General features: G+C 55.2%; 3 protein-coding genes across 8 annotated transcripts; all 3 read left to right on the plus strand.

Annotated features, from left to right (window-relative positions):
- Positions 1–516: 516 nt before the first annotated feature.
- Positions 517–6,382, plus strand: FXYD1 (FXYD domain containing ion transport regulator 1). 4 transcript variants are annotated; one of them, XM_080827611.1, is made up of 8 exons: positions 517–638; positions 3,439–3,503; positions 3,977–4,009; positions 4,543–4,617; positions 4,907–4,943; positions 5,846–5,895; positions 6,087–6,138; positions 6,246–6,382. In XM_080827611.1, the coding sequence occupies exons 1-7, from the start codon at positions 592–594 to the stop codon at positions 6,107–6,109; spliced, it is 330 nt and encodes a 109-aa protein (XP_080683737.1). In that variant the 5' UTR covers positions 517–591; the 3' UTR covers positions 6,110–6,138; positions 6,246–6,382. The 4 variants fall into 4 exon arrangements, with proteins under 4 accessions (XP_080683737.1, XP_080683739.1, XP_080683738.1 ...); XM_080827613.1 differs by having other exon boundaries at positions 638–1,069; XM_080827612.1 differs by lacking the exon at positions 517–638 and adding an exon at positions 2,050–2,196.
- A 288-nt stretch (positions 6,383–6,670) lies between these two features.
- On the plus strand, positions 6,671–15,508 carry FXYD7 (FXYD domain containing ion transport regulator 7; the record flags this gene model as incomplete). The annotated part of the gene is made up of 6 exons (XM_080829082.1): positions 6,671–6,701; positions 11,041–11,070; positions 13,177–13,251; positions 13,390–13,432; positions 13,592–13,632; positions 15,486–15,508. The coding sequence occupies 6 exons, from the start codon at positions 6,671–6,673 to the stop codon at positions 15,506–15,508; spliced, it is 243 nt and encodes an 80-aa protein (XP_080685208.1).
- Positions 15,509–16,306: 798 nt separating this feature from the next.
- Positions 16,307–27,485, plus strand: FXYD5 (FXYD domain containing ion transport regulator 5). 3 transcript variants are annotated; one of them, XM_080829145.1, is made up of 9 exons: positions 16,376–16,440; positions 17,191–17,251; positions 19,065–19,145; positions 19,886–19,936; positions 21,511–21,636; positions 23,689–23,784; positions 24,824–24,853; positions 24,931–25,005; positions 27,149–27,485. In XM_080829145.1, exons 2-9 carry the CDS (start codon positions 17,191–17,193, stop codon positions 27,196–27,198), a joined length of 570 nt encoding a protein of 189 aa, XP_080685271.1. In that variant the 5' UTR covers positions 16,376–16,440; the 3' UTR covers positions 27,199–27,485. The 3 variants fall into 3 exon arrangements, with proteins under 3 accessions (XP_080685269.1, XP_080685271.1, XP_080685270.1); XM_080829144.1 differs by lacking the exon at positions 16,376–16,440 and adding an exon at positions 16,482–16,859; XM_080829143.1 differs by lacking the exon at positions 19,886–19,936 and having other exon boundaries at positions 16,307–16,440.
- The last annotated feature ends 203 nt before the right edge of the window (positions 27,486–27,688 follow it).

Raw genomic sequence — 27,688 nt, forward strand, 5'->3', positions numbered from 1 at the left:
CCAACCTGAAATAGCAGTAATAATAATCATTGAGCACTTCCTGCATGCCTGACTTTGCATGAATTTAGTCAGTTCTCAAGCAGCCCCATGAGCTGGGTCATACTACTGATGTGCCCCTTGTGGATGGGAAAACTGAGGCCGGAGGAGGTTAAATGATTCCCTTCATGGCCCTGGACAGATCTAAATCGAACCCTTCTCCTCCCACCCCTGAGGAACACCCCCAGCCTCTCTGGCCAGGGCTGCACCCTCAGAAGACTTAACAGCCCTAGCTGTTTCACATAATCACCTCTGAGGGGACTATGAGTTTATCCCCATTTTATAGAAGGAGAAACTGAGCCTCAGAGTGGTTATGTCAGGTGCCGGACATCACACAGTTAGAAAGTGGCAGAGCTGCTCTACCCTGGTGCTGTGGGCCTTGGGAGGGGGAGAAGCCAAGGACGGGCTGGAGCTGGCCAGGTGCCCCCAGCCCTGCTTGCCTTCCCTGCCGCTCTGTCAGCCCTCCCCAGGGCTGCATAAACATCAGGGTTATCATTAACCAGAGACCAGCGCCGGTGGCCCTGGGGTGCAGGGCCATGCGGGGCCTGGGATCGGATGCACAGAGATGAGAGGGCATTTCAAAGCCCCGTGGGTTCTCTGAGGTGGGTCCTGTGTGTGTGTGTGTGTGTGTGTGTGTGTGTGTGTGTGTGTGTGTCAGGGCTCTCTACCCTTGTGCTTTTGTCCGAACACGTCCACCTGCTCCCGACTGTGTCCTCCACAGTCTGAGCCCATGATCTGACCCTTTCAGGGTGGGGCCGGTTTCTGTCCTCAGGCTCTCCTCAGGAGAATTAGCACCTCGGTTTGCTCATCCCCAAAATGGAATTAATAATAAGGTTGTATGGGGTTCAGAGACCTCTAAGCCCGGCCCAGTGCGATACGTATGATCTCAGTGATTTCTCCATTTTATGGGACAGAAAACTGAGGCATGTTGGAGAGGTTACATGGGCTGCTGAAGGTCGCACAACCAGGATGGCAGAGCTCCCACTGGAAGCCAGGTTTCTCTGTCACCAGAGTCTGTGAGCCCGGCCCGCGGGTGAGGACACTGTGTGTGTCGTCCTCCACAGAGTCCCACAGGCCATGTGAGATCGGGAAAGGGGAGGTTTGGGATTAAACACATCGACACACGTTTGGAGGTGCCTCACACATGTGTAGGCCTGTCTCCCTGTGACCGAGTGGCCCGCTATGCCCTGGTGGCCCACATGTGAGGGTACGAGCACAGTTTGTGTGTGTCGGTTTTCGTGGTTGTGTGTAAGAGTGGCGGGTCGCAGGGCGGTGTCCTGGACAGAATTTCTGCTTCTCTTTGTGCCCACGGCACTGTGTGCCGGCCCCTGTGTCCATATGTACATGGCGTATGGGGCTTCCCGTCCCTGAAACCGAGGAGGAGCGCCGGCTGTGCGTCTGGGCTCTGAGTCCATTTACGTGTGCTGTGTGTATCAGTGTGTTTCTGTCCCCCCGTTTGTATGTCTTCATGTGACCGTTTGTAAGGGTGGACACGTGTGTGGCTAGGTCATTGTGTCTGTCTATGGCATCTATCTGAATGTGTGTGTGTGTGTGTGTGTTTGTGTGTGTGTGTGGTGTGCTCATGGGGGACCTCACAGTCAGCAGCAGACAACATACACACACGGAAATGTCCCAAGAGCCCTGTGGGGCAGCCCAGGTCCCCGCAGAACACTGGGGTTAGGGGTCAGTGGGCTCCTGAGCACTCAGACAGGGGTGACCTTAGGAGCTGAATGGGCCCAATCCCCAGGGAGCCTCACAGAAAACCCCTGACCCCCACCCTCGCACCGCAGGGCACAAGCGTGGGTGCATGCCCGTGCGGGTACGTGTGTGCGGGCACGTGCGTGGGTCCGTGGTCCTGTCCTCCCTCCCGACTCGTCCCTTCTCCGGAGACGCCGGCCGCCTGCTGCTCCTCCATCTGAGCTGAGAGAGTTAACCTAGCGGGCCAGGGCGGTCTGGGCTGGGGGCCGCCCCCTGGCCCCCCTCCAGCCCCGGCTCCAGTTACAGCTGCTGGTTGGGGAGGGGAAGGCTGGGGTGGGGCTGGGAGGGGAGACCGCTGAGGGCGGCCGCAGTCCAGCTCTGGGCCAGGGGGTCCAAAGTGCTCACCCCCGGCAGAGCCGGACCTTTGGGGGCCTTCTTTCAGCAGGGGACAGCCTGATTGGGGTGAGCGTCCCCTGCCCTCCCCTCCAGGCCTCACCCCTTCGCCTGGCTGGGCCACCTATTTTGGGAGCAGGAGTGGCCAGCCCGTGGCTTCCCAGGCGGGCCAAACCGGAGAGGGAGGGAGTGTGGTTGGGACGGTGGGGTTCCCCAGGAGTAGGCGTGGGGGTCCAACGCCTCGCTCCCCTGCTGCTGCGTGTGCCCCCGGCTGGGGTGGCTTTCGGACACTCCTGTGTGTAGGTCGGACTGCGTCACGGTTTGGGGGCACTGGAGGCTCAGATGAAGAGAATCTTTTTAGTAACAGTCTCCACCCCATGTCTTGCTCCAACCAGGAGTTTGGGGAATGGGCGTTGTCTCCACTCCAGCCCCATTGCCTGTACTTGAGAGCGCGCGCGCGCGTGCGTGCGTGCGTGTGTGTGTGTGTGTGTGTGTGTTTGTGTCCCTGCCCCTGGCATCTGTCTTCTGTCTCTCAGCCCCACTGCTCTGGGCCTCATGCCACAGGCCTGGTGGCGTCTGCCTGTGGAAGATGTCACCCAGAGGCAGGCGGAAGGGATGTTTTTCCCCCCATTCTGATCATTTCCAGAAGACGAGAAGGGGTGGCCTTTCCCACAGGGGCAGCCTGGAGCGATGTGGCAGCCGGGCCTCACCCCGGCGGGGTTGTGCGTGACCCCCGAGTGGGGGAAGGAAGGCTGTTGCCATGGTGGCCTGTGTGAGGCAAATTCCTCCAGGGTGAAGTGGGAGATATTTATACCCAGGGTCAGGCTGAGAGCTGGCCAGCGGCTGAGGGCAGGAGAGCTGGGATATTACACAGACACAGTGAGGCCGTGGTGTGCGGGCAGGTGGGCCCTCAGGTCCTGGCTGGATCATCCCTCATCCTTCACCCCTTACCGTGTGTGTCTGTGTGTCTGTCTCTCTAGCTGCCTGGGGCAAGCCATTCTGCTCTTCCCCTAGGGTAGGTGGGGGGCATCTGGGGCCTGCTGTGGGGAGGCCCAGGCCTGTGGAGGCCCCTGTAGACTGTGTGTATATTACCCCTTGCCCTTGCCGTGTGTCGTACGACCTCCACAGTGACTTGTTTTGGTGACACTGTGTCCGATGAGGCAGGGGGTGCCCCTGCTTCTCCCAGTGGCCAAGCTGGATGATAGACACTTTTGGAACCAAACCCCCGGACCCTGATTTAACCCCTTGGGTTCAAGCCCCAATGGTGGGGGGAACGAGGGAACACATTTCTTGACCCTTGGTGTCCCCCAGGACAATGGCGCCTCTCTACCACATCTTGGTTCTCTGTGTGGGTTTTCTCACCACGGCCAGTGCAGGTGAGTCTGGGGTATGTAGCCCACCACCCACCTCGGCCCCAAGGGAGGCGGGGGTGGGGTGATGGAAAGCCCTTCAAGAGAACCAAGTTGGAGACTCCAAGCTAAATGAGTCAGTGGGGTACCAGGAAATTGGGGGTTTCACATGGGTCCAGTCAGAAGCTAGTATTTGGGGTGGGGGCTGATGCTAGGTCAGGCAAAGGTGGACCGTGGGATGGAGGCCCACTTCCCTCAGATGACAGAATCATTGACAATAAGGGTTAAGACAAGATTTGGGGGCAGTTAGGTGCCCCCTGCCCCACCAGGACAGTGCAGATGAGGCAGCTAAGACCTAGAGAGGTTGGGGAGTCTGCTCAGGGTCCAACGGTCCCCAGACTCTCAGCCCAGGTGAGTAAAGCCCCCACAAGGTCCCTTTACGCCCGTTCCTGTCCAGAGTCCCAGGAAGCATCCAACCCCTGACTTCTTTCTCTTTCCAGAAGCTCCACAGGAACACGACCCATTCACCTATGGTAAGGGAGGGAGGGGTGTCTATCCGTGGGAGTTGGGAGGGCGTATGGCCTGGGTTTGTCCGCCCCGTCCTAGTTACTCCTCTTCTCTTTCTCCATCTCTGTCTCTCTGACTCAGTGTTTGTATCTGTCACTCTCCTTCTCTCTCTCTTGTCTCTCAGATCTCTGACTCCTTGTTTTGATCTCCCCTTCTCTGTCTCTGTTTCTGTGTGTCCGTCTGTTTGATCCCTCTCTGTCTCTCTGAGTCTCTTTCTCCATCCTCTGCTGCGCCTCCCTTTCTCCCCTCTCTGTTCCCCTCATCCTCTCCACCAACCTCCCCTACTTCCTTGTTTCCTTCCTCCTCCGTGCCCTGCCTACCTCCTCCCTTTCCTTCCCACCCTCTCCTCTCCCTGATCCCTTTCTTCCTTCCTCCCTTATCTTCTTCCTTCTCTCTCCTCTCCTCTCCCCATCCTTCTTGCCCCCTCCTCCCCATTCTGCCCCTCTCCTATCCTTCCTCCTCCCCTCCCTGCCCTCACTCTCCTCCCTGCCGCCCACAGACTACCAAACCCTGCGGATCGGAGGCCTCATCATCGCCGGGATCCTCTTCATCCTGGGTATCCTCATCGTCCTGAGTGAGTACCCACACCCCGCTACCTCCAGCCCCCAGCAAGAGCGAGTTTTCGTCCCCGCCCCGCCCCAGTCCCCGCCCTCAGCCCCGCCCCTAGACCCGCCCCATCTCCGCCCCTATCCCGCCCCATCTGCTCCAGACCTCCCTGCTGATGCCCCTACCCTACCCCGCCCCCGCCCCGCCCCCATCCCCACGGCCCCGCCCCTCGCGAGCCTGAGCCGGCGCAAGAGCGCCGCTCGGTGCCCGCCTGGAGCCGAATCTCAGCCTCGTCCTCCTCCTACCCACACCCACAGGCAGAAGGTGCCGGTGCAAATTCAACCAGCAGCAGAGGTAAGAGGCCCCTCCAGGCTCTCACTCTCCTCCTTTCGCTCTAGAGGGGCGCTGGGGGTGAGGCGGGGAGTCCATCGGACCCGCAGCCAGAGACGCTTCAGCAATTATGTATTAAGCACCTACTACGTGCCGAGCCTCAAGCCAGGCGCCAGGGACCAAATGGTGAATAACTAAACTGCCCTCCCTGCCTGGCTGAGCTCCCAGCCCAGTGGGGGCGGCGGCCGTGGGTTCCAGCAGCCCCACAAATATAAAATCACAAAGCGTGGTAAGCGGCGAGAGAAAGAGCCACGGCGAAATGAGATCACCGCACTTGGCGGCCCAGTTTAGCTCAGCGTCCTGTTCCTAGCCCTTTGATTCATCTTTAAATAAAAATTTAAAGCAATGTATGAATACCTTCTCCATGTTAAAACAATTATAAATGCGATTTTAAATAATAGCTAATATTTAGTCCCAAGTGCCAGATACTGTTTTATTATGAATTATCTTATTTACTCCTCACACCCCTTGTATGTGTGGTAGGTGCTGTTATTAACCTCATTTTACTGATGAGGAAACAGAGGCACATGGAGGTGAAGTCACTTGCCCGAGATCACTCCACTAAGAGATGAGGGTTCTGGGTTTCTAGTCTAGGCTGTCTCTAGGCTGTCTGCCCTCCAGTCCTTCCGCCACCCCATCCTCCACCAGCTTCCAGGCTCTTCCCCAGCACTCGGGGAGGCACTTGTCTCAACCCCTGCCACCCGCTTAAACCGCAACTGGGTGCGCCCGGTTTTCTGGCGGACCCCGAGCCTCCTCCTTGCCCATCTCTGGCCCTCAGTACGGGGGTCTGTGAAATGAGGGCTGCACTGGGGGGTTCATGGGGGTGGCTGCCTCTCTCATTTTTCATCCCCAATTCCTTCTGCCAGAACTGGGGAACCTGATGAAGAGGAGGGAACTTTCCGCAGCTCCATCCGCCGTGAGTCTGGGGAGACTTCGGGTGTCTGGGGGTGAGGGCGGGTTCCAAGAACCCCTTTCCTGGCCGGGACAGGCACGTGGAGGGAGGGGCTTGATCTGAAACCAGAGGTCCGGGAGTTGCCCTGCTGCTCCCCGCTCTGCAGGAGCTGGGGTGCCCCTCCTGACACCCGAACTCTCCGTGTTCCCCCTCAGGTCTGTCCACACGCAGGCGGTAGAGACACCTGGCGCGATGGAACCCAGCCAGGTCCTGCAGCTCGGGCTGGGCTGGGCGGTGGGGGAGGAGAAGGGGGCGAAGGGTGGGATGGGGTGGCTGGGGGGCTCTCTTGCCTCTCACGTTTTTCACCCCCACAGGATTCCCCTGGCTCCTGATGCCTCCCACCCACCACCTGTGCGCCCACCGCCCCCTGGACTGCCCTCTTCCCCAGCCCTGCTCCCACAGACTCCTCTCTGCCGCCCAGACTTCAATAAAACACGCTTTTCTCTCTTGACAGCGTTTGGTGGATCTGTCAGTCCCTCTGCGCGGAAGCTCGGGCGCCCCCTTGGCCCCGGCAGGGGGCGCCCCCACCCTTGGGGAAGGGGCGGGGACGTCGGGAGTGGGCGGGGGCGGGGGCGGGGGTGGCCGGGACGGGGGCGGGCTCTCCGGGCCCCCATTGGCTACGGCCCCCCCCACACGAGGGCTCCCCCCATCTCCCCCCGACATCAGTCCGTCCAGTTCCAGCTGCTGCAGCCGCGCCTTCACCGTCTCGGCATCCAGCCGCCCCCTGCTCCGGCCCGGCATGGCGACCCCGACCCAGGCCCCCACAAAGGGTGAGCGCCGCCTGGGGAGAGGGCGAGCGGGTTGCGGGGGGGGGGGTTCCTGGATCTTAAAGCTTAGGGGAGAGGATCTAGGGAGATTCCAGTACTGAAAAGGGAAGGGAATGGGGAAGGGGATGTCTGTTCCTTCCATGGGCGGAGGCCCCTGCAGTGCACCCCTTGGCGCCCCTCCAGGCCTCGTGGACACCCCCTCCCGGTGGTGTCGTTCCTGTGCGGGACCCGCGGTTGGAGAGCGGCAGTCCCGGGAGAAGGGATGCGCGGACCGGTAGCTATGGCAACCGGGCGGCCGGTCCTGCACAGCGGCGGTAGTGGACGCGAAGAGACGGGCTTCGAGGGTGGGAACGGATGGGTCTGCGACCACAGGGGCTCTCGCAAATTTCAGGGTCTCCAAGATGGGCAAGGGGGGGGGGAGGCATATGCCTCTCTTTTCCAGCGCGGGCTTTTATGGTGGGTGTTTCCAGAAATCCCTGACAGGCAGATTCTGCGGGAAGGAGGGAGAAGGACGGAAAGACAGGGGGTAGAGAGCTGGAGGAAGTGAGAGAGAGATGGAAAGAGACAGAAGAGAGAGGGAGATGGAAAGGAATGTGAAAAATTGAAAACCTGAAAGAGAGAGAGAGCGAGACAGGGGACCCAAAGTCAGAGACACAGAGGGAGACCTGGGGGAAGACAGATAAGATGCCGAAAGAGATTGAGAGTGAAGGGGAAGGCGGAGAGCAACAGAAAAGGATGCAGAGAGAGAGGAAATCAGAGACAAAAAGAGAGGCATAGAGAAAGACACAGAGGAGGAGGAGAGATGGACCCACAGCTCCGGAGAGAGAGAGCAGGAGGAGCAGCGTGGGGTGGGGCCGAGCCACTGCGGTGAGCCCCCCCTTGGGCAGGAATGGATGGTGGGACCCTCCTTTCCAGCCAGCATGCAGGGGTGTTGTCTGGTCCGGGAGGTGCACTCAGGTGTGCACACAGATTTCCCTTCTTTACCCCCATGCAGCCGCGGCGCGATTTACATCTCACGCCCCTTAACCCAGTTATGCGCCCACTTAAACACTCACTGCCCCCTAACAGCCCCCTTTCTTGAGGTTGTCTCTGCAGAGGAACCAGGGGAAGAATGCTCTAATGGGGGTGGGGGTGGGGTTTCCAGCACTGAGAGCAGGGCCAGAGGGGATAGGCCAGTGGTGCTGAGGAGCCCCTGGTGGTGAAGGGAACCCCAGTTCCACTCTGATCTTGCCTTCCCTGCCCCCTTTCCCGGCAGGCAGGGGCTGCTGCACCGAGCCATATCTGCAGAATTTGAAGCAGGGCGGGGGGGGGGGGCTGCAGAGGCTGGAAGCCACCCTAGGGAGAGGGGGCAGGGCTGAGCCAGCGGGCCTGGCGGGAGCCCAGGGCTTCTTTTCGCAGAGATGGTGGTTAACAGGATCGATGGCAGCAGACGGGCCGAGGTGGGAGGACAGACGCCTCAGCCCCACCCCCTCCTTTTCCCCAGTCACAGCAGAAGAGGGGACCGCAGGTCTTGGGAAACCCCGGGGGAGGGGGGAAGAAGAGCATGTTGTGTGTTGCACCACTTAAACTGATTAATGGATCAGTTGTGGGGGGGAATACGGGGGAGGCAAATGAGGCCTCTCCCACTCTGTCAGAAAGCAAGAGGGAGAGATAGGGGCAAACAGAAAGGGGATGCAGGAGCACAACCTGCGGGCCTGGGTCCCGATCCTTGAGGAGGACCCTCGGCTTGGCCAGAAGCCAGCCCTGCAGGGCAGCACTGAGAGATACAAAGGGAGTAGACAGAGCCAAGATTGGCCCCAGAATTAGACACCTAACCTCCAGGACCCCACCCAGCCTAGGGTGCCGGGACCCATTACCTCTCTTCACCTCTGAAGATGCCCCAGTTGCCATAGCAACCACCTCCTTCCTGATGTCTCCCTGGCAACTGGCCAGGAGTGGTGCACATTTCTTCTCTTGCCTCCTGGCTCCACCCTTAGCCCAGTCTCCCCCTGAGGAACCAGATTCCTGGGGCGGCAGGGACCAGAAGAGGGACTTCTGCATAGAGCCCGGGGCACCCAGGGTGAACTAAAGAGGATTCTGGACCAGGTGCTCCCCCTGTGGGCTCCTGATGGTTTGGGAAGGCGGCTATTTGGCAACCCAGGAGACAAAGTAGTCTAATCCAACTGCTCTGCCTCTGATGGGGCTTCCTGCAGCCTAGCGGGGGCTCTCATTCATTCATTCACCCACTCACCCACTCATGTGTTCATTGTTTCTTTCATTCATTCCAGAAAAGTTCTTAGAAAGACTTTTATAAATGTCAGGATTAATGGCAGAGGAGTCAAGCAAACTTCCTCCCTATCTGGTGGGGGATCGAAGACCTCACATGCGACTCTAAAATAATGTTTCCCCATCTTGACGCTTTGAGGACGATTTTTGCCCTATCCAGATGTTCTCCACACTCACATTTACTATTTTTCCTCTAAAGGATTCGTTTTTGACAAAACTTAATTAATTAGCTTCATTTTATATCACCATCACGAATGGAAAATCAGGACTTCACTTTTTCCTTTTTTTTTTTTTTTTTTTGCCTTAAAGGCAAGTATAAACACGATTTTTAACAAGTGACTCCATGTTTCTGGGCCTCAGTGTCCTTCTGTGTGGAATAAGGGTGAAGACAGCACCCGTATCAGGAGCAGCTGTGTAGATGGAAGTGTGTTAACACCTGTGAAGTGCTTAGAACAGAACCCGGCATGCAGTCAGTGCTATCAAATGCTGGTTAGATAGGTAAATAAAGGAGAAAACCAGCTAATGTCACAAAATTCTACAGAGTTATCACTGCCTGCTGAAGGCTGGGAGCCCAAGGACGGTGTCCTCATGGGAAAAGAGGGAGCTTAGCAAGGTGGAAGGTGTTAAAGACACCTCCACACCTACCCAAGACTTCCTCCTTGAAGACCAGACAGGGCACTAAGAAGGAGAAACTGACACATTAATGAGAAATGGTGCTATTCCGAGTCTTGCCTGGGTGCCATCTGTATGCGTCAGTTTAGGCTAGAGTGTGCTGTAGTAAAGATTGTATCAAAAATCCCAGGGGCTTCTGACAATCAAGGTTGAAGTCTCACTCACACTATACGTCCATTGCAGGTCGACCCTGGGGGTGTCTCTGCTCACCAGAGAAAACTTCACAACACGGGGCCAACAGGCAAAAGGGAGCTCTTGTAAGAACATTTAAATGCTCCAGCCTGGAAGTCACATGATGCTTCCACTCACAGTTCATTGGCCAGAATTAGTCACATAGTCTCCCCACCCCAACCCCCCAGCCTCAAGGCAGCTGCCATCCTTCCCCAAGCCTGGAAGAGAACACTGATGACTGTACCTAGCATTGGCCTCACATTCCTGGTTCTCCTCGGCTAGTGATGCATGCTCTGGAGAATTCAGCTCTAGACAAGACAGAATGTCCTGAGAGCTGTCAGGAATGAGGGAGCCATCAAGATGGGCTTTTTGAATGGGAAGTGTGGTCTGAGCTCTCCTGAGGGGGAATACGGTTTGGGACAGGGAGGTGGGGGATGGGGAAAAGTAAATACACACACACACACACACACACACACACACACACACACACACATTTTATTCACACATTAACATTCCTGAAATTGGGATGAGTCTTCTAATGGTTGGGTATGTTTCGTATGGTAGAGTTCCATACATATTCACACATATACACACACACTGAGAAAGCTATTATGAAATCAATTTTGAATCTTAAAATTGATGTCTTAGAAATAAGTCATAAAATGTATATTATATGTAATATAATATAGGGTATTTTATAGGACAACTCCTCTGCATTGGATTCAGTGGCAGGAGCGAGTGGATGAGAACAGTAGCCACAGTGCCTAATTTTTTGGGAGCCGTCAAATAACTGAGAAGTTTTAGGGAGTATTCAGGGGAAGCTGATACACTCAACAGTTTATCAGTGGGATTGAAGTCTGTTAACTCCAGCATCCTATGCAAATGATAAGTGTATGTGTTTTTCAGGAAGTGAGTCCATAGCTTGCCTCAGATTTCCACAGGAGGCTAGTTCCAGGACTGCCATGTACAGTTTGGTGGGTTGTGCACTGAACAAGGGAAGGTACTGACTAATGGTGTGAGTGGGGACTGGAATCCAGCCTATGCTCCACGCTTCAAGCCTTGTGGCTTCAAGCCATGCATGAGGCTATATCATTCAGATCAAAGGACATCTTTATCTGATTTCTACCCAGAAAGCATTGGGCCAGTGGCCCCATCTGGAGTCTCAAAAATGTTAAGAAACCCAGTGTTGAAATGTGTTTTCCCTCTCTCTCTTTTCCTGTCTTCCTTGCCACAGTTCCTCAGGAACCTGACCCATTTTACTATGGTGAGTGGTAGATGTGATGAGGGTACCCTGGGGCTGGAAAGAGGGGTGGTTGTTGGTCCCCACAGGTTATTGCTGAAGTGGCTTCAGCCCTGGCAACATGATACCTGCTGGGCCACTTGCTGTGTGACCATGTGGTTTCAGTTTACATCGGCTGGGCTCTTGGAGGGCAGAATTGGATTTGGTGGGATGTGTGGGGGGGTGCCCACTTTGGACCTCATCCAGGCTTCATCATGTCTCTGGGCTGGTACATTGTGGTCACCAGAGAAGCATACAACTCTGAGGCCAGGCTGCCTGGATTTGAATCCTAGCTTATCCACTCAGTAGCTGTGTGGCCTTGAGCAAGTAACTCGTCCTCTCTGGGCTCTTCTGCAAAGAAGGGATAGTATTAGCTTCTACCTATGAGGCTTGTGGAAAGCTTTACTTGGGTGATGCCATTATATCATCCCCATGACACTGAAGCTTAAAGAAGTTACCCCCAAGTTGAGCAGACATGGCCCAAGTTCCCTTTCTAAACACCCCTTGCCCTCTCCCTTTGCTCACTTGTACTGTTCCTCCAATATGCCAAATTCTTTCCCACCCCAGGACCTTTGCACGTGCTGTTCCCTCTGCCAGGAATACTCCTCGTCTAGCTCTCCACACAGCTGACTAAGCTCCTTTTCCTTCTTCAGGGCTCAGATCAAATATTGACTGCTCTGCTGGGAGAGGCCCTTCCTGACTCTCTGCCAACAGGAGCCACAGACACATCTAGTCATAGTCACATGGCCCAGATGTTTCATTTTATCTTGTTCCGTGCTTTGTCACAATATGAAAGCCAATTCCCTGAGGCAGAGGCTTGGACACTGCTGGTACAGAGTGGGTGCTCTATAAATTCATATTTCAATAAATACAATTGGCTCCTGAACAACGTGGGTATTAGGAGTGCCAAGCCCCCGATATAGTTGAAAATCCACATATAACTTTTGACTCCCCCCAAACTTAACTACTAATAGCCTGCTGTTGACTAGAAGCTTTACCGATGACATACACAGTTGATTAACACATATTTTGTATATTATGTATATTATGTACTGCATTCTGGCAATGAAGGAAACTAGAGGAAAAAATGTTGTTAAGGAAATCATAAGGAAGAAGGGCGCCTGGCTGGCTCAGTCAGTAGAGCATGCAACTCTTGTCTCAGGGTCATGAGTTCGAGCCCCCAGTTGAGTGTAGAGCTTACCAAAAAAAAAAAAAAAAATCATGAAGAAGAGAAAATACATATACAGTGCTATACTATATTTATTGAAAAAACATCACATCTAAGGGGACCTGCATGTTGTTCAAGGACCAATCATATTTACTGTGGCATTTTGGGCAAGAATGCTTCTTAGGAAGGAAAATACAGGAAAGAATGAGATTATAAAGTGTTAAGGAGAGAATAGGAAATCCCAAATAGACAAGGTTTCAGAGGAGCTTTCGCTGACATTTGAATAAAGCCCAGAAATTGGTAAGGTGGGGATATTGGCAGGGAGAGAGCTTTCAGGCAGAGGGCACAGCAAATTCAAAGGCCCTGAGGTAGGACCATACCTGATCTGCTCCAGGAATGGCAAAGAGACCAAGATGCCTGGGGGAGGGGACTGAAGCAGGAAGTGGAGTGGGGTGAGGTCTGAGAAGGAAATGCAGTTTTTCCTCAGAATGCACTGGAAGCCAGGGTGGGGTGGGGTGGGGCACTCCAAGCTGGGGGACCCTGATCTGACTCAGGTGTTAGCAGGATCCCTGTGACTGGCGTGCGGGGAGACCACAGAACAGGTTGCTTGCTGAGATAGTTCAGACAGGTGACAATGGTGGACAGGACCAGGTGGGAGGCAGTAAAAGGAGGGGAGGTACACGTGTCTATGATGTAGAGGATGGTACACACGAAGCATCTAGGGAAGAGTCAGGGTAAAGAGGTCAAGGGAGCTCCTGAGCTCCTGCTCTCCATCCTCACACTAGCCCATTGGGAGAGCCCTCAGCACAGCCCGCAGCATCCCTGGACCCTGGGGCCCTGTCCAGGCAGCCTTGAAGCCAGGTCGAGGCTCCAGGGAGGGCTGAGGTGCTCCCCATGTTGATGTCCCCCATTGTCTCCCCCAGACTATGACACTGTGCAGACGGTGGGCATGACTCTGGCCACCATATTGTTCCTGCTGGGCATCCTCATCATTATCAGTAAGTGTGACCCTTTCCTGGGCTCCAGAGTGCCGCCAAGGGGGCTGCCTTGGGGTCCCTGGGCACCTACAGTTTCCCTGCTGGCTTTCGTCCAGACCCTTATGTCCTGCCTCGTTGTGTCTATCTGTCTCCTCACAGGCAAGAAGGTGAAGTGCAGGAAGGCGGACTCCAGGTCTGAGAGGTCTGGCAGCAGCGGGGAGAGAGAGGAGAGGGGCGGGGGCAGCCTGGGGTGCAGGGGTATTTCCCTAACAGAAGGGCTCCAGGGTCCCCCCATCTTTCCCAGAAAGCCTGTGGCTATTGGATTTCTTGATGCTTTTCTCTCTGGTCTTTGCTTCCGCAGCCCAACGTGCAAATCCTGTAAGTCGGAGCTGCCCTCCTCAGGTGAGGAGGAGGAAGGGGAAACGGGGGCAGGAGGGGAAGGGGGGCTGCACTGGGTGTCCCCCGAGAATGATGCCACCCATGAAAGAATGGGCCAACCGCAGTGGGAGCTGAGGCCCCGCGGATGGAAGAGGGTAACCCATGGAGTCAGTGGGGTGTGGGGAACGTCCTAGAGTCCACTGAAGCTTCCCAGAAACAAGCAGACAAGCTCCAGGAAAGCAAGGATGAACTAATTCTCCAGGGGAGAAAGCCACAAGTCTGTGAAGAGAGGCGGGGCCACAGCATTCGGATTAGGGATGGAGCTGAGCACTACAGGAGGCAGGAAGATGGGATATTTTCCAGACCTTCTTGTTCAGCTGGGAAGACCAAGGATGAAATGATCAAGAAAAAGGAAGGAGATGGGCCCCTGGCTGGCTCCGTCGGTGGGAGCTTGCGACTCTTGATCTCAGGGTTATGAGTTCGAGCCCCACGTTGGGGGTAAAGATTACTTAAAAAAAGGAAAAAGAAAGAGAAAGGAAGGAGGGAAGGGAGGAGAGAGGGAAGGAGGAGGGAGGAAAGGAGGGAAGGGCTTTTGGATAATTGTATCAAAATAACCAAAGGAGAGACACATAGAATACAGATTTTAAAAAGTGATTTTGGAAAAGAGAATATGGGGATGGAAGGAGTATGAGATGGAAAGTACAGGAAGGGACTAAAGTGTGAAAAGGATGGAGGGGGTGGATGTGGGGGGTGGAGAGTGGAGGGGGAGTACAGGAGATGAAGGGGATGGAAGAGTTGGGGGTGGGGGGCCACGGAGGGGGTGGCAGGTGTGGAGGGGTGAAAAGTGTGGAGGGCGTGAAGGGTGGGGAAAAGGGGTGGGGGCCATGGGGAGGCGTGGAGAGGTAAGGAGTATGAGGGTGTGGGGGTGTGAAGGGGTGAGGGGAGTGGGAGTGTGAGGGGGTGGGGCGTGACGGGGTGGGGAAGGAGGTGGTGCAGGCGGGTGGAAGGGGTGAAGGAAGGTGGACAGAGATTAGGATGTGGGAGGGAATAAGCTGTAGATGAGAGATTGGGACTCCTTGGGGGTGTTAATTCAAATTATGTAAAAATATCCTGACCTGTTTTTAGTGCAACTGCGTCCTTTCCAGGGACTTATAAAAATCAGAAATGGGAAACTCTCTGCCTCTCACAGAAAGGCTTAGAACTAAAAAGTGGGTCTTGGGGTACTCCGTGCTTGGGGGGATTTGGTGTGGAATTTGATGTGTTTTGTTTTGTGTTCTTTCCATGACATTTAAAAAAACCCTAATGGGGGGTTGTGGATGGCTTCTTTGTGGATGACGGCAGCAGGGTGCCGGGCGCTAGTACCTGGGGCAAGGTCTCAGAATATGCCCAGGACTGTGACCCGCTCCAGCTGAGTGATGGTCCCAAGTGGGTGGGACACGGCGGAATTCCAACTGTGTCCAAACGTTGGGGAAATAGAGTGTGGGTCTGGGATGGGGGTGTAGGAGGAGGGTAGGGACCCAGGAGGGGCATGGAGATTCCGTTCTAGCAGGGGGGACATCCCAGAAGGTCCCAAGATGGACCAGGGGTCTCCAGCCTCATCACAAGTATGCTCCCCTCCATGACAGTGTCCTGTGGGGCAGGAGAAAAGCCACACAGGTGTCCCTAAAGGGATCATTGTGTGGGGAGGAAAAACATTCCCAGTGTTAGCTGGAGGGTGACAGTTCCTGGGGGTCTGGCTTCCATGGGAGGATGGGGGGAGGGGGGCACTGGTTTGTGGGAGGGGGCTGCTTGCACAGGTGTCCCATGTGGGTGACAACAGCTCTCTGACGCTGTCTCTGTCTCTCTCTTTGTCTCCACCCACCCCCCCTGGTCCGCAGCCCCTGGAGGTGGTGGCGTGTAAAACCAGCCCTGGGCACCTCCACTGCTGTCCCTGCCTGAGTGCGGAAGCCTGAGGACCGGGTGGAGGCGGTGGGGACCCCAGCCTTGCGCCGGGGAGCGCTCCCCCGAATGAGCCGCCCCACCCACTCGAGGCTGGTGCGGCTGCACCCCGCTGCCCCTCCCCAGGTCTTGGCAATGACGACCCCCCAAAGAGCCCGTCTGCATCCCGGACTCAGGGACTCAGGCCTCCAGCTCCTGGGGTCCGGCAGTCCAGCCCCAGCCCCCCAGAATGCCCACGTATTGCTCCCCTGCACCTCCCTGTCTCCCCTCCGGAGATCGGTTTCCTTGCACCCTTGGAGTCTCTGTCTTGAGCTTAATAAATGTGCACTTGGTTTTTTCCCCTGTTCTGTCTGTGAGCTCTCATCTGTGGGGCCAAAATGGGGGAGAGGGCAAAACTGAACCTTGGGGGAGCTCTCTCCCATCCCCAGGCTTGACCCCTCCTTCTTCCTCCCCTCCTCCAGCGCCCCAGTGGCCTCCCCAGTCTCAGAGACCCGGGAGTTTTCCCTCCCGGGCTCCACGCCTCCTCCCCAGTCGCCCCTTCCCGTCGCTTCCCCGCCGGCCCCGCCACCCCAGAGTAGACACCCCGCCCCCGCTCCTCTGCCTCCCCAAAGGTTTCCCACCCACCAAGACCTGCCGGTGCTCTCCCGCCCTCCTCCCCCCAGCGGAGGGTGGAGGCCAGGAACCGGCCTCTCACCCCTGCCCCCCATCGCCCTCAGCGTCTCCCCCTCCTGCTCCCACCGCGGGCTCTGAAGCCAGGAAACCCGAGAGGAAATGACTGAGCCCGTCTCGGTCCCCGCCCGCCAGCTCTCCCCTGGCCACACCCTCCGCCGGGACGCAGCCACCGCCGCTGCCCTCTGTCCACGAGGCTGCGGGCTTGGGACCCCCGGCTCTGACGTAAGTCTCTCCTCCGATCGGCCTGCGCCCGCCTCCCCTCTGCGCAGGGGCCGGGCTCAGGTGCCGGGAGGACTGCTCTTTTCGTGCCTCTCTGCCCCCTGCTCATGCTCCAGTCTGCGCGCCTGCTCTTCGGGCACTACGGTGGGCTGCGGGCTCCTCTTCCTCTTGCCTCAGTCTCCCCAGCTCTCCGCCATCCCTCTCCGGCCGGGTCTCCAAGAGGTGCCCAGCATCCTGCTCTATTGTCCCTGAGGCGGTGAGGCCCCTAACACCAGCTCACTTTTTCCTTTGAGATCGGGAGCACATTACTCATTCTTCCTCTTTCCCCTCCTTGCTGACTCCCAGCCTCTGGGGACAGCCCCGGAGGGAGGCACCAGGCCCCCTGATCTACTCCTGTGCCTTGTAGGCTCAGCCTTGGTGGGGTAAGTTCTTCTCTGCCCCAGGGGTGTCCCTGTGCGGTGGCTGCTCCTGGAAGCCCCTTTTGGTCTGATGCTTCTTGTTTTCTATGGGGGCCTGCAGATGGAAGAAGGGGGTGGTTGCTGGGGGCCTCCCTCCACTTCTAGAACCCTCCTTCTGCCCCGGAAACCAGCTGTCAGCCCTGGCGGGGGGGGGGGTCCTTGAAGCCAGAGGTGCTTCCTCTGGGTAAAGAAGGGGCTGCAGGATCCCCACGGGACCAGCGTGTGTGTGTGGGGGGGGGCGGGGGGCTCTGCCTAGTGACATCATGGCTGACTCCAGCTCCCGCTCACCCCATAGATGTCGCCCTCTGGTCGCCTGTGTCTCCTCACCATCGTTGGCCTGATTCTCCCCACCAGAGGTAAGGCTGAGCCCTTGTCCCCACTCTGCCCCAGAGTGCCCCACCTTGAGTACACTGGTGGGGGGTGGGCGGGCGCCCAGTGGATTTCGATGGCCTGCCCTGTGTCTCCACCCTCCTACTGAGGCAGCACCAGGAAGTGGGGGCTTGGTGGAGGGGACTGGGGTTACACCCTCTTTGGACACCTCGCACCTGGGTGGCTGCTTCCAATGAGTCTGGCCAGAGCCTGTCCTGCTGAGCATCTTCATTTCACCTCCAAGAAGAACTCACTGAGTTTGGTTTGGCTGGGAGACTGGTGTCAATTTTCTACTGAGCAGCCAGGAACCCTAGGCTCCCAGCAAAGCTGCTCCTTGGACAGCCGGGTGATACATGATTAGGCAAAGGGGGTGAGCTGGGGCCAGTCCGAGAGTTAGAACTGTCTCAGTCCTCCCTGGGGAGGGTTTCTAGAAGACAGTACTCATGGTGGGCATTTGCAGGTGCTTTCTACATGGCGTGTGTGCCTAGGGGAACTCATTTCAACTGAAGCCCTACCCTGTTATGCATACGGTCATGCCCATTTTATGGATGAGGAGACCGAGGCTCAGCAAAGGGAAGTGTCGTGTGCCAGTGAGCAGTGAGGCTGGGATACAACCATCTTTCTTGCCCCCAGAATCCAGGTCACAAGCTGCCCCATTTGTCTTTGTTAAAATGGTTTTCACGTATTATTTCAGTCATTCGCCAGTGTTCACTGAGCAGCTACTGTGTGCCAGGCTTTATTCTATGCATGGGGGAAGCAGCATCACATAAAACGGCAGCTCACATTCTAGCTGGGAAAGACAGGCAATAAACAATCCATCAGCAAACTATATGGCATGCTAGAAGGTGGTAAGTGCTATGGAGAAAAACAGAGCAGAGTAATTAGGACTGCTTAGACGGGGTAGCCCCAGAAGACCTCGCTAGGAGGTGATATTTGGGCAGACACTCAAAGGACATGAGGGAATGAGCCAAGCAGGCATCTGGGGGATGAGTTTTGTCCAGTGAGTGTAAGGAACAGTGGGCAGGCCAAGTGGCTGGGCTGGGGTGAACAAGGGCAGGGTGAGAGGGATGAGAGGGGACCAGATAGAGGGGAGAGGGGGAGGGCCCAGGCCCCACAAGTCCTTTGGCTTGTATTAGGAGCAAGGAGAGGGCTCTGCACAAGCAAGATCTTGACCTGATCCAGGGGTTGACAGGCCCCTCTGGTTGCCGGAGGGAGCAGACTGCAGGGGGCAGGGATGAAGGCAGGGAGCCCAGGGAGGGGTATCCAAGCCAGAGAGGGTGAGGCTGGGCCAGGGCAGGAGCAGTGGCTGTATCCAGCTCTGGCTGCATATCAGGGAGTAGAGGAGACCCTTCCCTCTGCCGTGTCCTTTCACCCTGTCTGTAGCCCTGAGAAGCAGATTCAGGTAGTATGCCATCTTTGCAGATGAGACAGCTGAGGTTCAGAGAGAGGACTTCACCCGCTCCAGGTCACATAGGAAGGAAGTCGCTGGAAGGAGAATTTGAGACCACAGCCCTGGCTAACTTTAGGACCTGGGCTCATGAGGCTAAATCACCTCTCCTTTCCCACAAGGATGGGCAAGGGAGAGGGGCTGGAGAAGGAGTGCTGGGCATGAGCGTTTCTTAAAACACTTCCAGGACCGTGGATGGATACCACTATTCAAATGTCTGTCTGTCTGTCTGCTGCTCCACCAGTATGTCCTGAGCTACTGCCCACAGCTTCAGAGGGGAGGGCAAGATGGAATTTTGGTGAGAGAAGCGGGGCCAGAGGCTCCTCTCTGACTCCTTGCCCTTGGTTTCCCAGGACAGATATCGAAGGAGGCCACATTTTTTTCTCCAGCAGACCCAAACAGATCAAACGTTCGTGCTGTGACACCAGCCCCAGGTGAGGAAAGAGAGATAGATCTGTCAAGATCCTGTCACTGCAAATAACAACAGCCACAAAAATCTCAAGCTCCGACCCCTCAGGAATTTTGGATTTGTGCAGTCGGAAAGTCTGGTGATAGGCCTTCAGGCATGGCTGGGTCTAGGTGCTCAAATGATGCTATCAGGAACCTGTCTCGATCTCTCAGTTCTATCTTTTCTGATTTGGCTGGGCAATCCTTTTATGGGGTCAAGACGGCCCCTAGAGGCCTGAGGCTTCCATCTGCCCTGTTAGGAAGCTGGAGGAAAACGGGTTTCTCCTTCCCCAATCCAGCAAAATTCCCACAACTGAGCGTCCCTGACCACGCTCAGGTGACAAGTCCAGCCATGAACTGATCATTGTGGCCATAGGCCAAAGCTGATCGGCCAGACCCCAGTCTCATGTTCCAACCCCAATAAGATTGGTGCCGGCCTCACTGAATGAAGCGGACCCAGACTCAGGGAATGGTGGTTCATAAGGAAAGTTCCAGGGGCTCTTTCCAGAGGTGGATGAGTTCTGAGTAGGGGCATGTGAATCTGTGGGAGGGGAAGGCTGAGGCAGGGCAGGTGTGGGCGAGGCCATTGGGGTGTTTGCAAATGGTTCTGTTAATTAAGTCATTTCAATTTTGTCAAAATTGAGTGGCTACAGAAATCCCCCTGTTCCTCTACCCATGGACCTTCTCCACATCTTCTCTCTCTTCTTTCCCTATTTCTGGACTCCAGATGCAGAACTAGAACCCCAGTCCACCCCTCAGACAACTCCGCGGACTGGTGGTGAGTGGAGGAGGGGGCGGGACCGTGGGCCTGGGACGGACCCCTTTCCTTCTTTCTATCCCACATGACACTCCGGGTCCTTGGTTACTCATTTTGGTCCCCCAGCTCTGAACCCTCTGTCTTACTTTGTGGTGGGACAACCAGCCACCCACCTCTGCTTCTTTAGAAACAAATCTTTTGAGGGGCACCTGGGTGGCTCAGTGGGTTAAAGCCTCTGCCTTCGGCTCAGGTCATGATCTCGGGGTCCTGGGATCGAGCCCCGCATCGGGCTCTCTGCTCAGCAGGGAGCCTGCTTCCTCCTCTCTCTCTGCCTACTTGTGATCTCTCTCTCTGTCAAATAAATAAATAAAAATTAAAAAAAATAAAAGAAACAAATCTTTTGAAATCGTGAAAAAGAATATGCATATTGAAAAATACAAAACCCATAAACATAGAACTAAAGCAGATTACTCTAAATCGATCCCCTGCATAACCGGCACCCAGCTTAAGGAACAGAGCTTTGCAAACACCCAGGCAACTCCCCAGGGGCCAAAGCCATACCTTCCTTCTTTTAATCTCTGTATCTTTTGCCTTTTTTGAGTTTTCAAGTGAGTTTTGAATTGTTTCTGGGGGTATCATTCAAAAAGTGCTCCCCGATTTTCTCCATGAATATTTAATGATACCATAGTACATGCACACATTCTGCTTGGAAGTGATACAGATATTATAGGCGGGATGAAATCCCATGGTCCATCCCCCATTCTGTTCTCTCCCCGCCATCTCCAAGAGGCCCCCACTGCTGGCGCTGGTTGGGGAGTAGCCCCCCAGAGATGTTGGACCACAGGGGGATTGCCTGCAGAAAATATCCTGACTGGGGAGCGTGTTCCTGTGAGCTGGTCGTTTGCAAAATGATCATTGTTCTGCAACATACTATTTCCCCCCATGCAACGGTATGTTTAGAAGCTCTCCCCACATTCCTGTATAAACCACTGGTCTTGTTCTTTTGCACTGCTGTCTGGTACTCCGCTTGGATGTCTGCGCATGGTTAAGGAAAACTTGCACATCTTGTGAACATCTTAGTCTTCTCTCCTACACCCAGCAACGCAATAGGCAACCTCGTTCCCTCCTCCTTAAGCAAACCCCGTCAGCGCTTATGATATATTGGTCATGGTTCTATCTGACCTGTGTTCACTCACTCAATCCTCACCCAAACCTTCTGAGCTAAAACAGCCTTCCTTTACAGGCAAGGAAACAGAGGCTCAGAATAACTCACTCAAGGTGTCACAACAAGTCAGGGACTGAGGTGGGACTGGGGGTCCCGGATCTCAGCGTTTACCCACAACGCTATGGGACAAAGAACACGAACACCGACATGTGTTTTCAAAGCCTCTTGGGAAGTGGCTGTGCAGATTCGCCCTACCGCCAGCCACAGGCCAGTGTCGCCCTTTCCCGCCCGCACCGTGACACCTGCAACATGACCGTCCCTGATTTTTGCCAACCAGAGGAGGGGGAGAGGGCCCTCTGATGTTTTATGGATCTACAAGCCCCTGTTTCACTTGTTGCTCACCCTTCCCTCACTCATCTGACCTGAGTAGGAACAACACGAGAGCAGGAGGAGGAGATCCAGACCCCGAAGATGGAGGAGACCCAGTCCCAGCAACCGACGGGAGTGCACCCGCCCCTAGCCACAGATCCGGGGACAGGCAAGACCGGCCCAGAAGGTACGGCCTGGGACTAGAAAGGCAACATACAAATTTTGTTTAATTCTCTATCTGGGTCAACAGTTCCCCAAGTACATTTCTCAGAGCACCCGTTTGGGGAATTGTTCATACATTTTCAAAAAACTCTGTCTTGATTTGCGGTCAAAGGTATTTGGAAAACTCTGAGTTAAAGTTAAACACATTTCTTTTTGGTGGGACTTCTTGGAGTCCTATTAACACTCATTTGCAGCAAGCATCCCCTACAGGAGCTTGTAGTATGCAGCGTTTTCCAAACCTGATGGACTTTTTTTTTTCAGGTTCCTTTATAGGGCTGGCACCTGGAAATGTGGATGTAGATGTTTCCTTTGTGTACCTCTTCATGTTAGAGCAGGAGCTTTTCACTTGCAAAATACTGCAAACGCAACTAAAAGTAAAATAGATTTATTGGCTATATGTGTTCTGTAAAGTCCAGATATAGGATTTCAGGAACAGCTGGATCTAGGTGCTCGAGGACTGTCATAACTGACTTGCTCTCTCTTTTTCAGCTCTGTTGTCTATGTTCTTAAGTTCTCAAGTTTCTTTTCCCCTCTTGGTGGCAAATATAGTCCGATAGTTCTATTTAGGTCATAAACCCAGCAGATAGAGTACATCTTTTTCTCATCGGTAGCCCAAGGCATAGAACTGACTCTCACCCGGCCCAGCTGGGGTCACACGCCCACGTATGGCCAAAGGGAGCCAGGGAAATGGATTGCTCTGACTGGTTAGGCCCGAGACTTGTGCCCACTCTGGGGCTGGAGAGGATGGTCACCCCTGTCTGTACTGCATAGACCAGAGCCAGGGAAGAAGTAGTTCCCCTCAGGACCAGTGAGTCAGTTAACAGGCATGGGAAAGGAAGCTGAGCTGAGGGGAAGCCAGCAGGTGGCCTCCCATTCCTGTGTGACCCATATTTGAAGAGCAGCCCCATCTGGAAGGTACTGTAGCTTGGACCATTCCCAGGCTGACATGCATGCACAGTTGTGCAGACTGGGCACTGCACAAGAGCATCACCTCCAAGGCCATGTCATTCCCCTTGTGGATTTTTATAATCATTGTAGTTTTCCAGTGATGGCAGTGAAGCATCTGATTCTGACAGAGCCTATCTATTATAGCAATTTTACCACGGATGGAAATAAAATGTCTTAGAGAAGAGAACTACTCTATTTTCCACCAAAATGGAGGTGTGGGGAGGTGTAGTGACTGTGTCCACTCTTCCCAATGGAGAAAACACTCTCACATCTCTAGATTCACTTGCTGTGAGTCCTTGTTGACCCGAGTTACTCTGTGTTATGATATCATGTTCCTGAATATGCGTGAGAGAAATTCAGTTGGGCTGAGAGGGTCATGAAATCAAGTGGTAAAAGGCACCTTAGAGCCTTCGCTCACCAGAGCCCTCCTCCCAGGGAAGAAGGAGCTTGGGTCACATGCTCCCCCTTGTGGCCTGTGTTACAATAGAACCAGATGGACTGGGGAAAGCGGGAGCAGTCCCTCCCACTCCAAAGAAAGGGGAAGCTGCTCCCAGGAGGAGAGCCAGCTCTGGGGTGACAGCAACAGCGGAGTTTGCTCTGTGCCAGGCACTGTGCTAAGCTTTCCCATGTTCACTCATTCACTGCTCATGGCCACCCTGCGTGGTAGGAACTGTCAAAACCTCATTTTACAGGAAGGCAACTGGGGCTTAGAGAGGTTACTCTGCCAGCCCTGTGCCACACAGCCCAAAGCTGCAGAACCAGAATGTGAGCCCAGGCTCTCTAGGACCAGCGTGCCTGAGCCCCGCACAGCACACAGTCCTTTACATTCTGTGGTTTCCATGCGTCTGTCCTTGCTGCCAGTCTGGCTTGAGCCTTCCCTTGGCCAAGGCTTTCCCGAACATCTTGTGATCCTTGCCTGTCGGTTCATACTTAAGAAGTGAGGTGGTGGGGCACCTGGGTGGCTCAGTCTGTTAAGCGGCTGCCTTGGGCTCAAGTCATGATCCCAGGAATTGAAGTCATCGTGCCTTGTCTCCTCCACAACTCACTTCTGCCTTCTGCCACCTTCTAGCCACTCCCTCGGCTGAGCCCAGTAAAGGCACCACGCTCTCCAAGAGGCAGTCTCCAGGCAAAGGCGGCAGGCCAGACCCTATCCTCGGGCCGACTGGTCAGTAACTCCCTTCCCAGACTGGAAACAGGAGATTTCCTATTCCATGTGTATTTCTACCACCTGGAACCATGCCCAGCACGAAACAGTCCTCCGTAAACATGTGTTGGGTGGATACATGAGTTCAAGGCTGGAAGGGGGGGCGGGTATAAGGTAGGCGTCCAATAAATGTCTGGATGGACAAACGAATCCATGAACGATTGCTCAGTGCAAACCACCGCGATGCTCAGTGGCTTAAAATAACAACCACTTATGCAGCTCCCAAGGTTGCAGTTTGGAAGTTTCATCTGGGCTCAGTTGAGGGGCTCTTCTGTGCTCAGCTGGACTTACTCCTGCTTCTGAGATCAGCTCAAGGGAGCTCTGTTTCAGGGATGCCTTGATCCGTCCCCTTGTGGTCTTATCTTCCACTTCCTGCCCAGCCAGCCCCACTGAAGGTGTAGAAATGGTAGGTCACGTAGAGAGTTCATTCATTCATTCAAAACACATTGACAAGCACCTGCTGTGTTCTAGGTATCAGAGAGAGAGAGAGCAGTGAACGAAGCCGACAAAAATCTCTTCCCTCGGGAAGCAGACGTTTTTGTGGGGGGATAGAGACAATAAATGAGTTATAGGAATTGTGTATCAGGTGGTTTAAAGCTGCTATCAAGAGAAACAAAGTAGCATTACAGGCAGAGGTGCCTGGAGTATTTTCCATAAAGGGCCGGGGAGACCTCCCTGAGAAGGAGCTGAGGGGGAGTCATGTGGATGTCTGGGCAGGGGTGTTGGAGGTAGAGGCAGCAGCCAGTGCAAAGGTCCTGAGGTGAGAGGGGCCTTGTCCAGCCACCAGTGGGGTGGCCATCGAGGTGAGCGCTGGAGTGAGGAGCTGAGGTAGAGAGTGGGTGGGAGTCACGTGGTGCGTTGTATGAGGCCTTGGTTCTAAGTATCCCAAGGCTGAGACCCAGGTTCTCCTCCCTCCCTACCTCCCTACCGACTCCGTCATTCACTGCTCCACTCCACAATTTTTGTTGAACACTGACTTGCTCCCTGTCTGTCCCCTCAGATTCCAGTGAGGATGACCCCTTCTCCTATGGTAAGTTACCCATGGGAGGAGTGGGAAGAGGCAGGGAGGGAGGCCCCTCTTGTCCTACTCCACTTTTCTCTCTGCAGATGAATACACTCTCCGGAAGCGGGGGCTGCTGGTCGCAGCTGTGCTGTTCATCACTGGCATTGTCATCCTCACGAGTAAGACTCGGAACTGGGGGAGGCCCCAAGCCTGGGAGGGTGGAGGCTTCAGCTTGGACTTTGACTCAGGGGATCAGTTCTTGAAGCCCCTCCTCCCTGGGGCAGAGTTGTTTTAAATAGGGCATATTAGCTACATGTCCGTAGGAACCACTCCGGAAGTCAATGGCTTAAAATGATCACCATTGACTTAGCCCAGACATGCCCTTTGGAGATGTAGGCTGAGCTCAGCTGGGTGCTTCTTCTGGTGACAGCAGGATGGCACGGCAACGGGGAGGGGCAGCCGTGTCCCCACAGCCTGGAGAGGTAACAGGAGGGAGTGGTGGCGCCAGGGACTAGTGGGAGACAGAACTGTAGACGGGGCCACTGGCTTGGGTCGTGGCTCCGTGGCTCCAGGGAGAGGTTTCCAGCCCCTGCACGCCCCCGCCCTCCAGCCCACCAGGAGGGAGCAGAGGGGGAAGGGATCTGAAACCCAAACCTCTCTCTCGGGCCACAGCCTCCCAGCGAGGGCTCAGCTAGGAGACGAGGGGCCAAGGGGATGCAGTCTCTTGGGGGTTGGGGACAGCGTTGCATGGAGCCCAGCATTGTATGGGGAATTGGGGCAGAGAGAGAACAATGAGCAGAAAAATGAATTTATAAAATGCTGCAGATGAACTAAAACACGCAGGCCTCCCATTTGTAAGCTCTGCGTGAAGCCATATAGCTTACGTCAAGTGTTATTGCCCTTCTTGCCTAACTTCCCCATCAGGAGAACGCACACAGCCACATCCTTTTCTGTCTGAGGTGGGAGGCAGAACACTAGCAGTGGTGAGGAGAGATGGCGGGTGCCTCCTGCCCCCCACCAAGTCCAGGGCTTGAGGAACACTGTCTCTGCCATTTGTTGATCCTGACCTTGTGCTGGGGCCTGTCCTCACCCCTCTCCTCCCGCCATCCCCCACCCAGACCACCCTGGGAAGAGTGAAGCTCAGAGAACTAGGGGTGTGCCCAAGGTCATGCAGCACCTGAAATTCAGGGAAGGACTGTGTGAGGGCGGAGCCTGAAAGTTAGCTCTGGGGCCGGCAGTGGTTCTGGCGATAGTCATTTGTGGGTACCTACTCTGTGCCCATGCTGTGCCCGGTCCCCGCCCTCGGGGAGCTCACATCCAGTGGGGGGATGACAGTACACAGGTGAGTGCATTAGTGAGCAGAGCGGTCATTGCCAGAAGGAAAATAAAGCAGAAGAACAAGCCAGGGGGGATGGGAAGAGACACTCCCTCTAAAGAGATAAAGTCACAACTGATTCTTGATGATGAGAAAGACAATTTAAAAAACAGGTAAAGGGAGCAGCAAGTTCAAAGCAGGAATGAGCTGAGCGTGTTGCAGTAACCACAGAAAGAGGCCGGGGTGGCGGGGGCCGTGCGAGCCTGGTGGGGAGTAGAAAGAAGTGAGGAGGCAAAGGTGGCAGCCGGAGACTTGTCTTCTGGAATCTGCCCCTTCATTCACTTTGGTCTGGCCCCTCCACTGTTGTCCATTAAGCCCACCTGTCTCCTCCTACCTCAGGGCCTTTGCACTGGCTATTCCCTCTGCCTGGAATACCCTTCCTCTAGATGTCCACGTGGCTCCCCCTCTCACCTCTTTCAATGTGCTCAAATGTCACCTGCTCAGTGAGGCCCCTCCAGTCAATGCTGTGAGGATGGCCCCGGCCCCTGGGCCTCCCTGCCTCCCTCCTGGCTTTAGTTTTCTTTGATCCCACTTCACCCTCTGATATCACTGTCCGTACACTTGACTTAGTCATTTTGCTCATTGTCGGTCTCCCCGACTAGAAAGTTAGCTCTCCCAGGGCAGGGATTTTATTCATTCCTGTCCCTGGCTGTGCTCCTGGTGCCAAGATCAGAGCCTGGCACGTAGTAGGTGCGCAGTAAATATTTGGTGAACGAACAAATCACACACAAGCTCAGAGGGGTTTTCAAGCTCCTCTGTGTGTGTGGGAAGCTGCTTGCTTGGGGCCCTCGCACTCGCTCTTCTCCCGTGTGCCCCTCATCTCTGGCTCAGGGTTGCCCTGGAGCTTCCTGAGGGACAGGGTCGGCAGGCCTTGACCCCTAGCACCCAGAGCACACGCGAATCACTGTTGTTCCAACTCATGACTGAACCCTTTTCTTCACCCGCAGGTGGCAAGTGTAGGCGGTTACCCCAATTGTGCCGGAATCGTAACAGGTGAGACCATTGGAAGTAGGGGGCCTGCAACTGAATCGATGGGCACCCCAAGATTGAGTCCGCACCAGCTCACCATGCCCAGCCACCTCTCTCCCCTCGCGAAGCCTACAGAATAGTCAATAGAGCCCAGCCTGAGAGGGAAGACCCGGATGGAGCCAGAGCCAGGGCTGGCGGCCCAAGGCCCCTCCCCTCCCCACCCTGCCCACCCAGAGGGCTGCACGGCTCCCTGGGCACTGCTCCCCAAGTTACCCATTCTGTTCAGATGAAAAGTAAAGCACTGTGGTCCTTGCCCATGGCCTCTGATCATTCGTGACTGGGGAGCGGAAGAAAGCAGCTGGGATTGGGGACGTGTCCCCCGAGGAGGGAAGGAAGGGGGTCACAGACTCAAAAGCCAAGGCAGGGAACCCAGAGAACATGGCCTGGCTGGTGTGAGGCAGCAAGGACGGGAGGGTAGGCCATGGGGACTCTGGCCGGTGGGAGCGTCAGCACTGGAT

This window comes from Martes martes (genome assembly GCF_963455335.1).
Source record: "Martes martes genome assembly, chromosome: 17".
Taxonomy (NCBI): Eukaryota; Metazoa; Chordata; class Mammalia; order Carnivora; family Mustelidae; genus Martes; species Martes martes.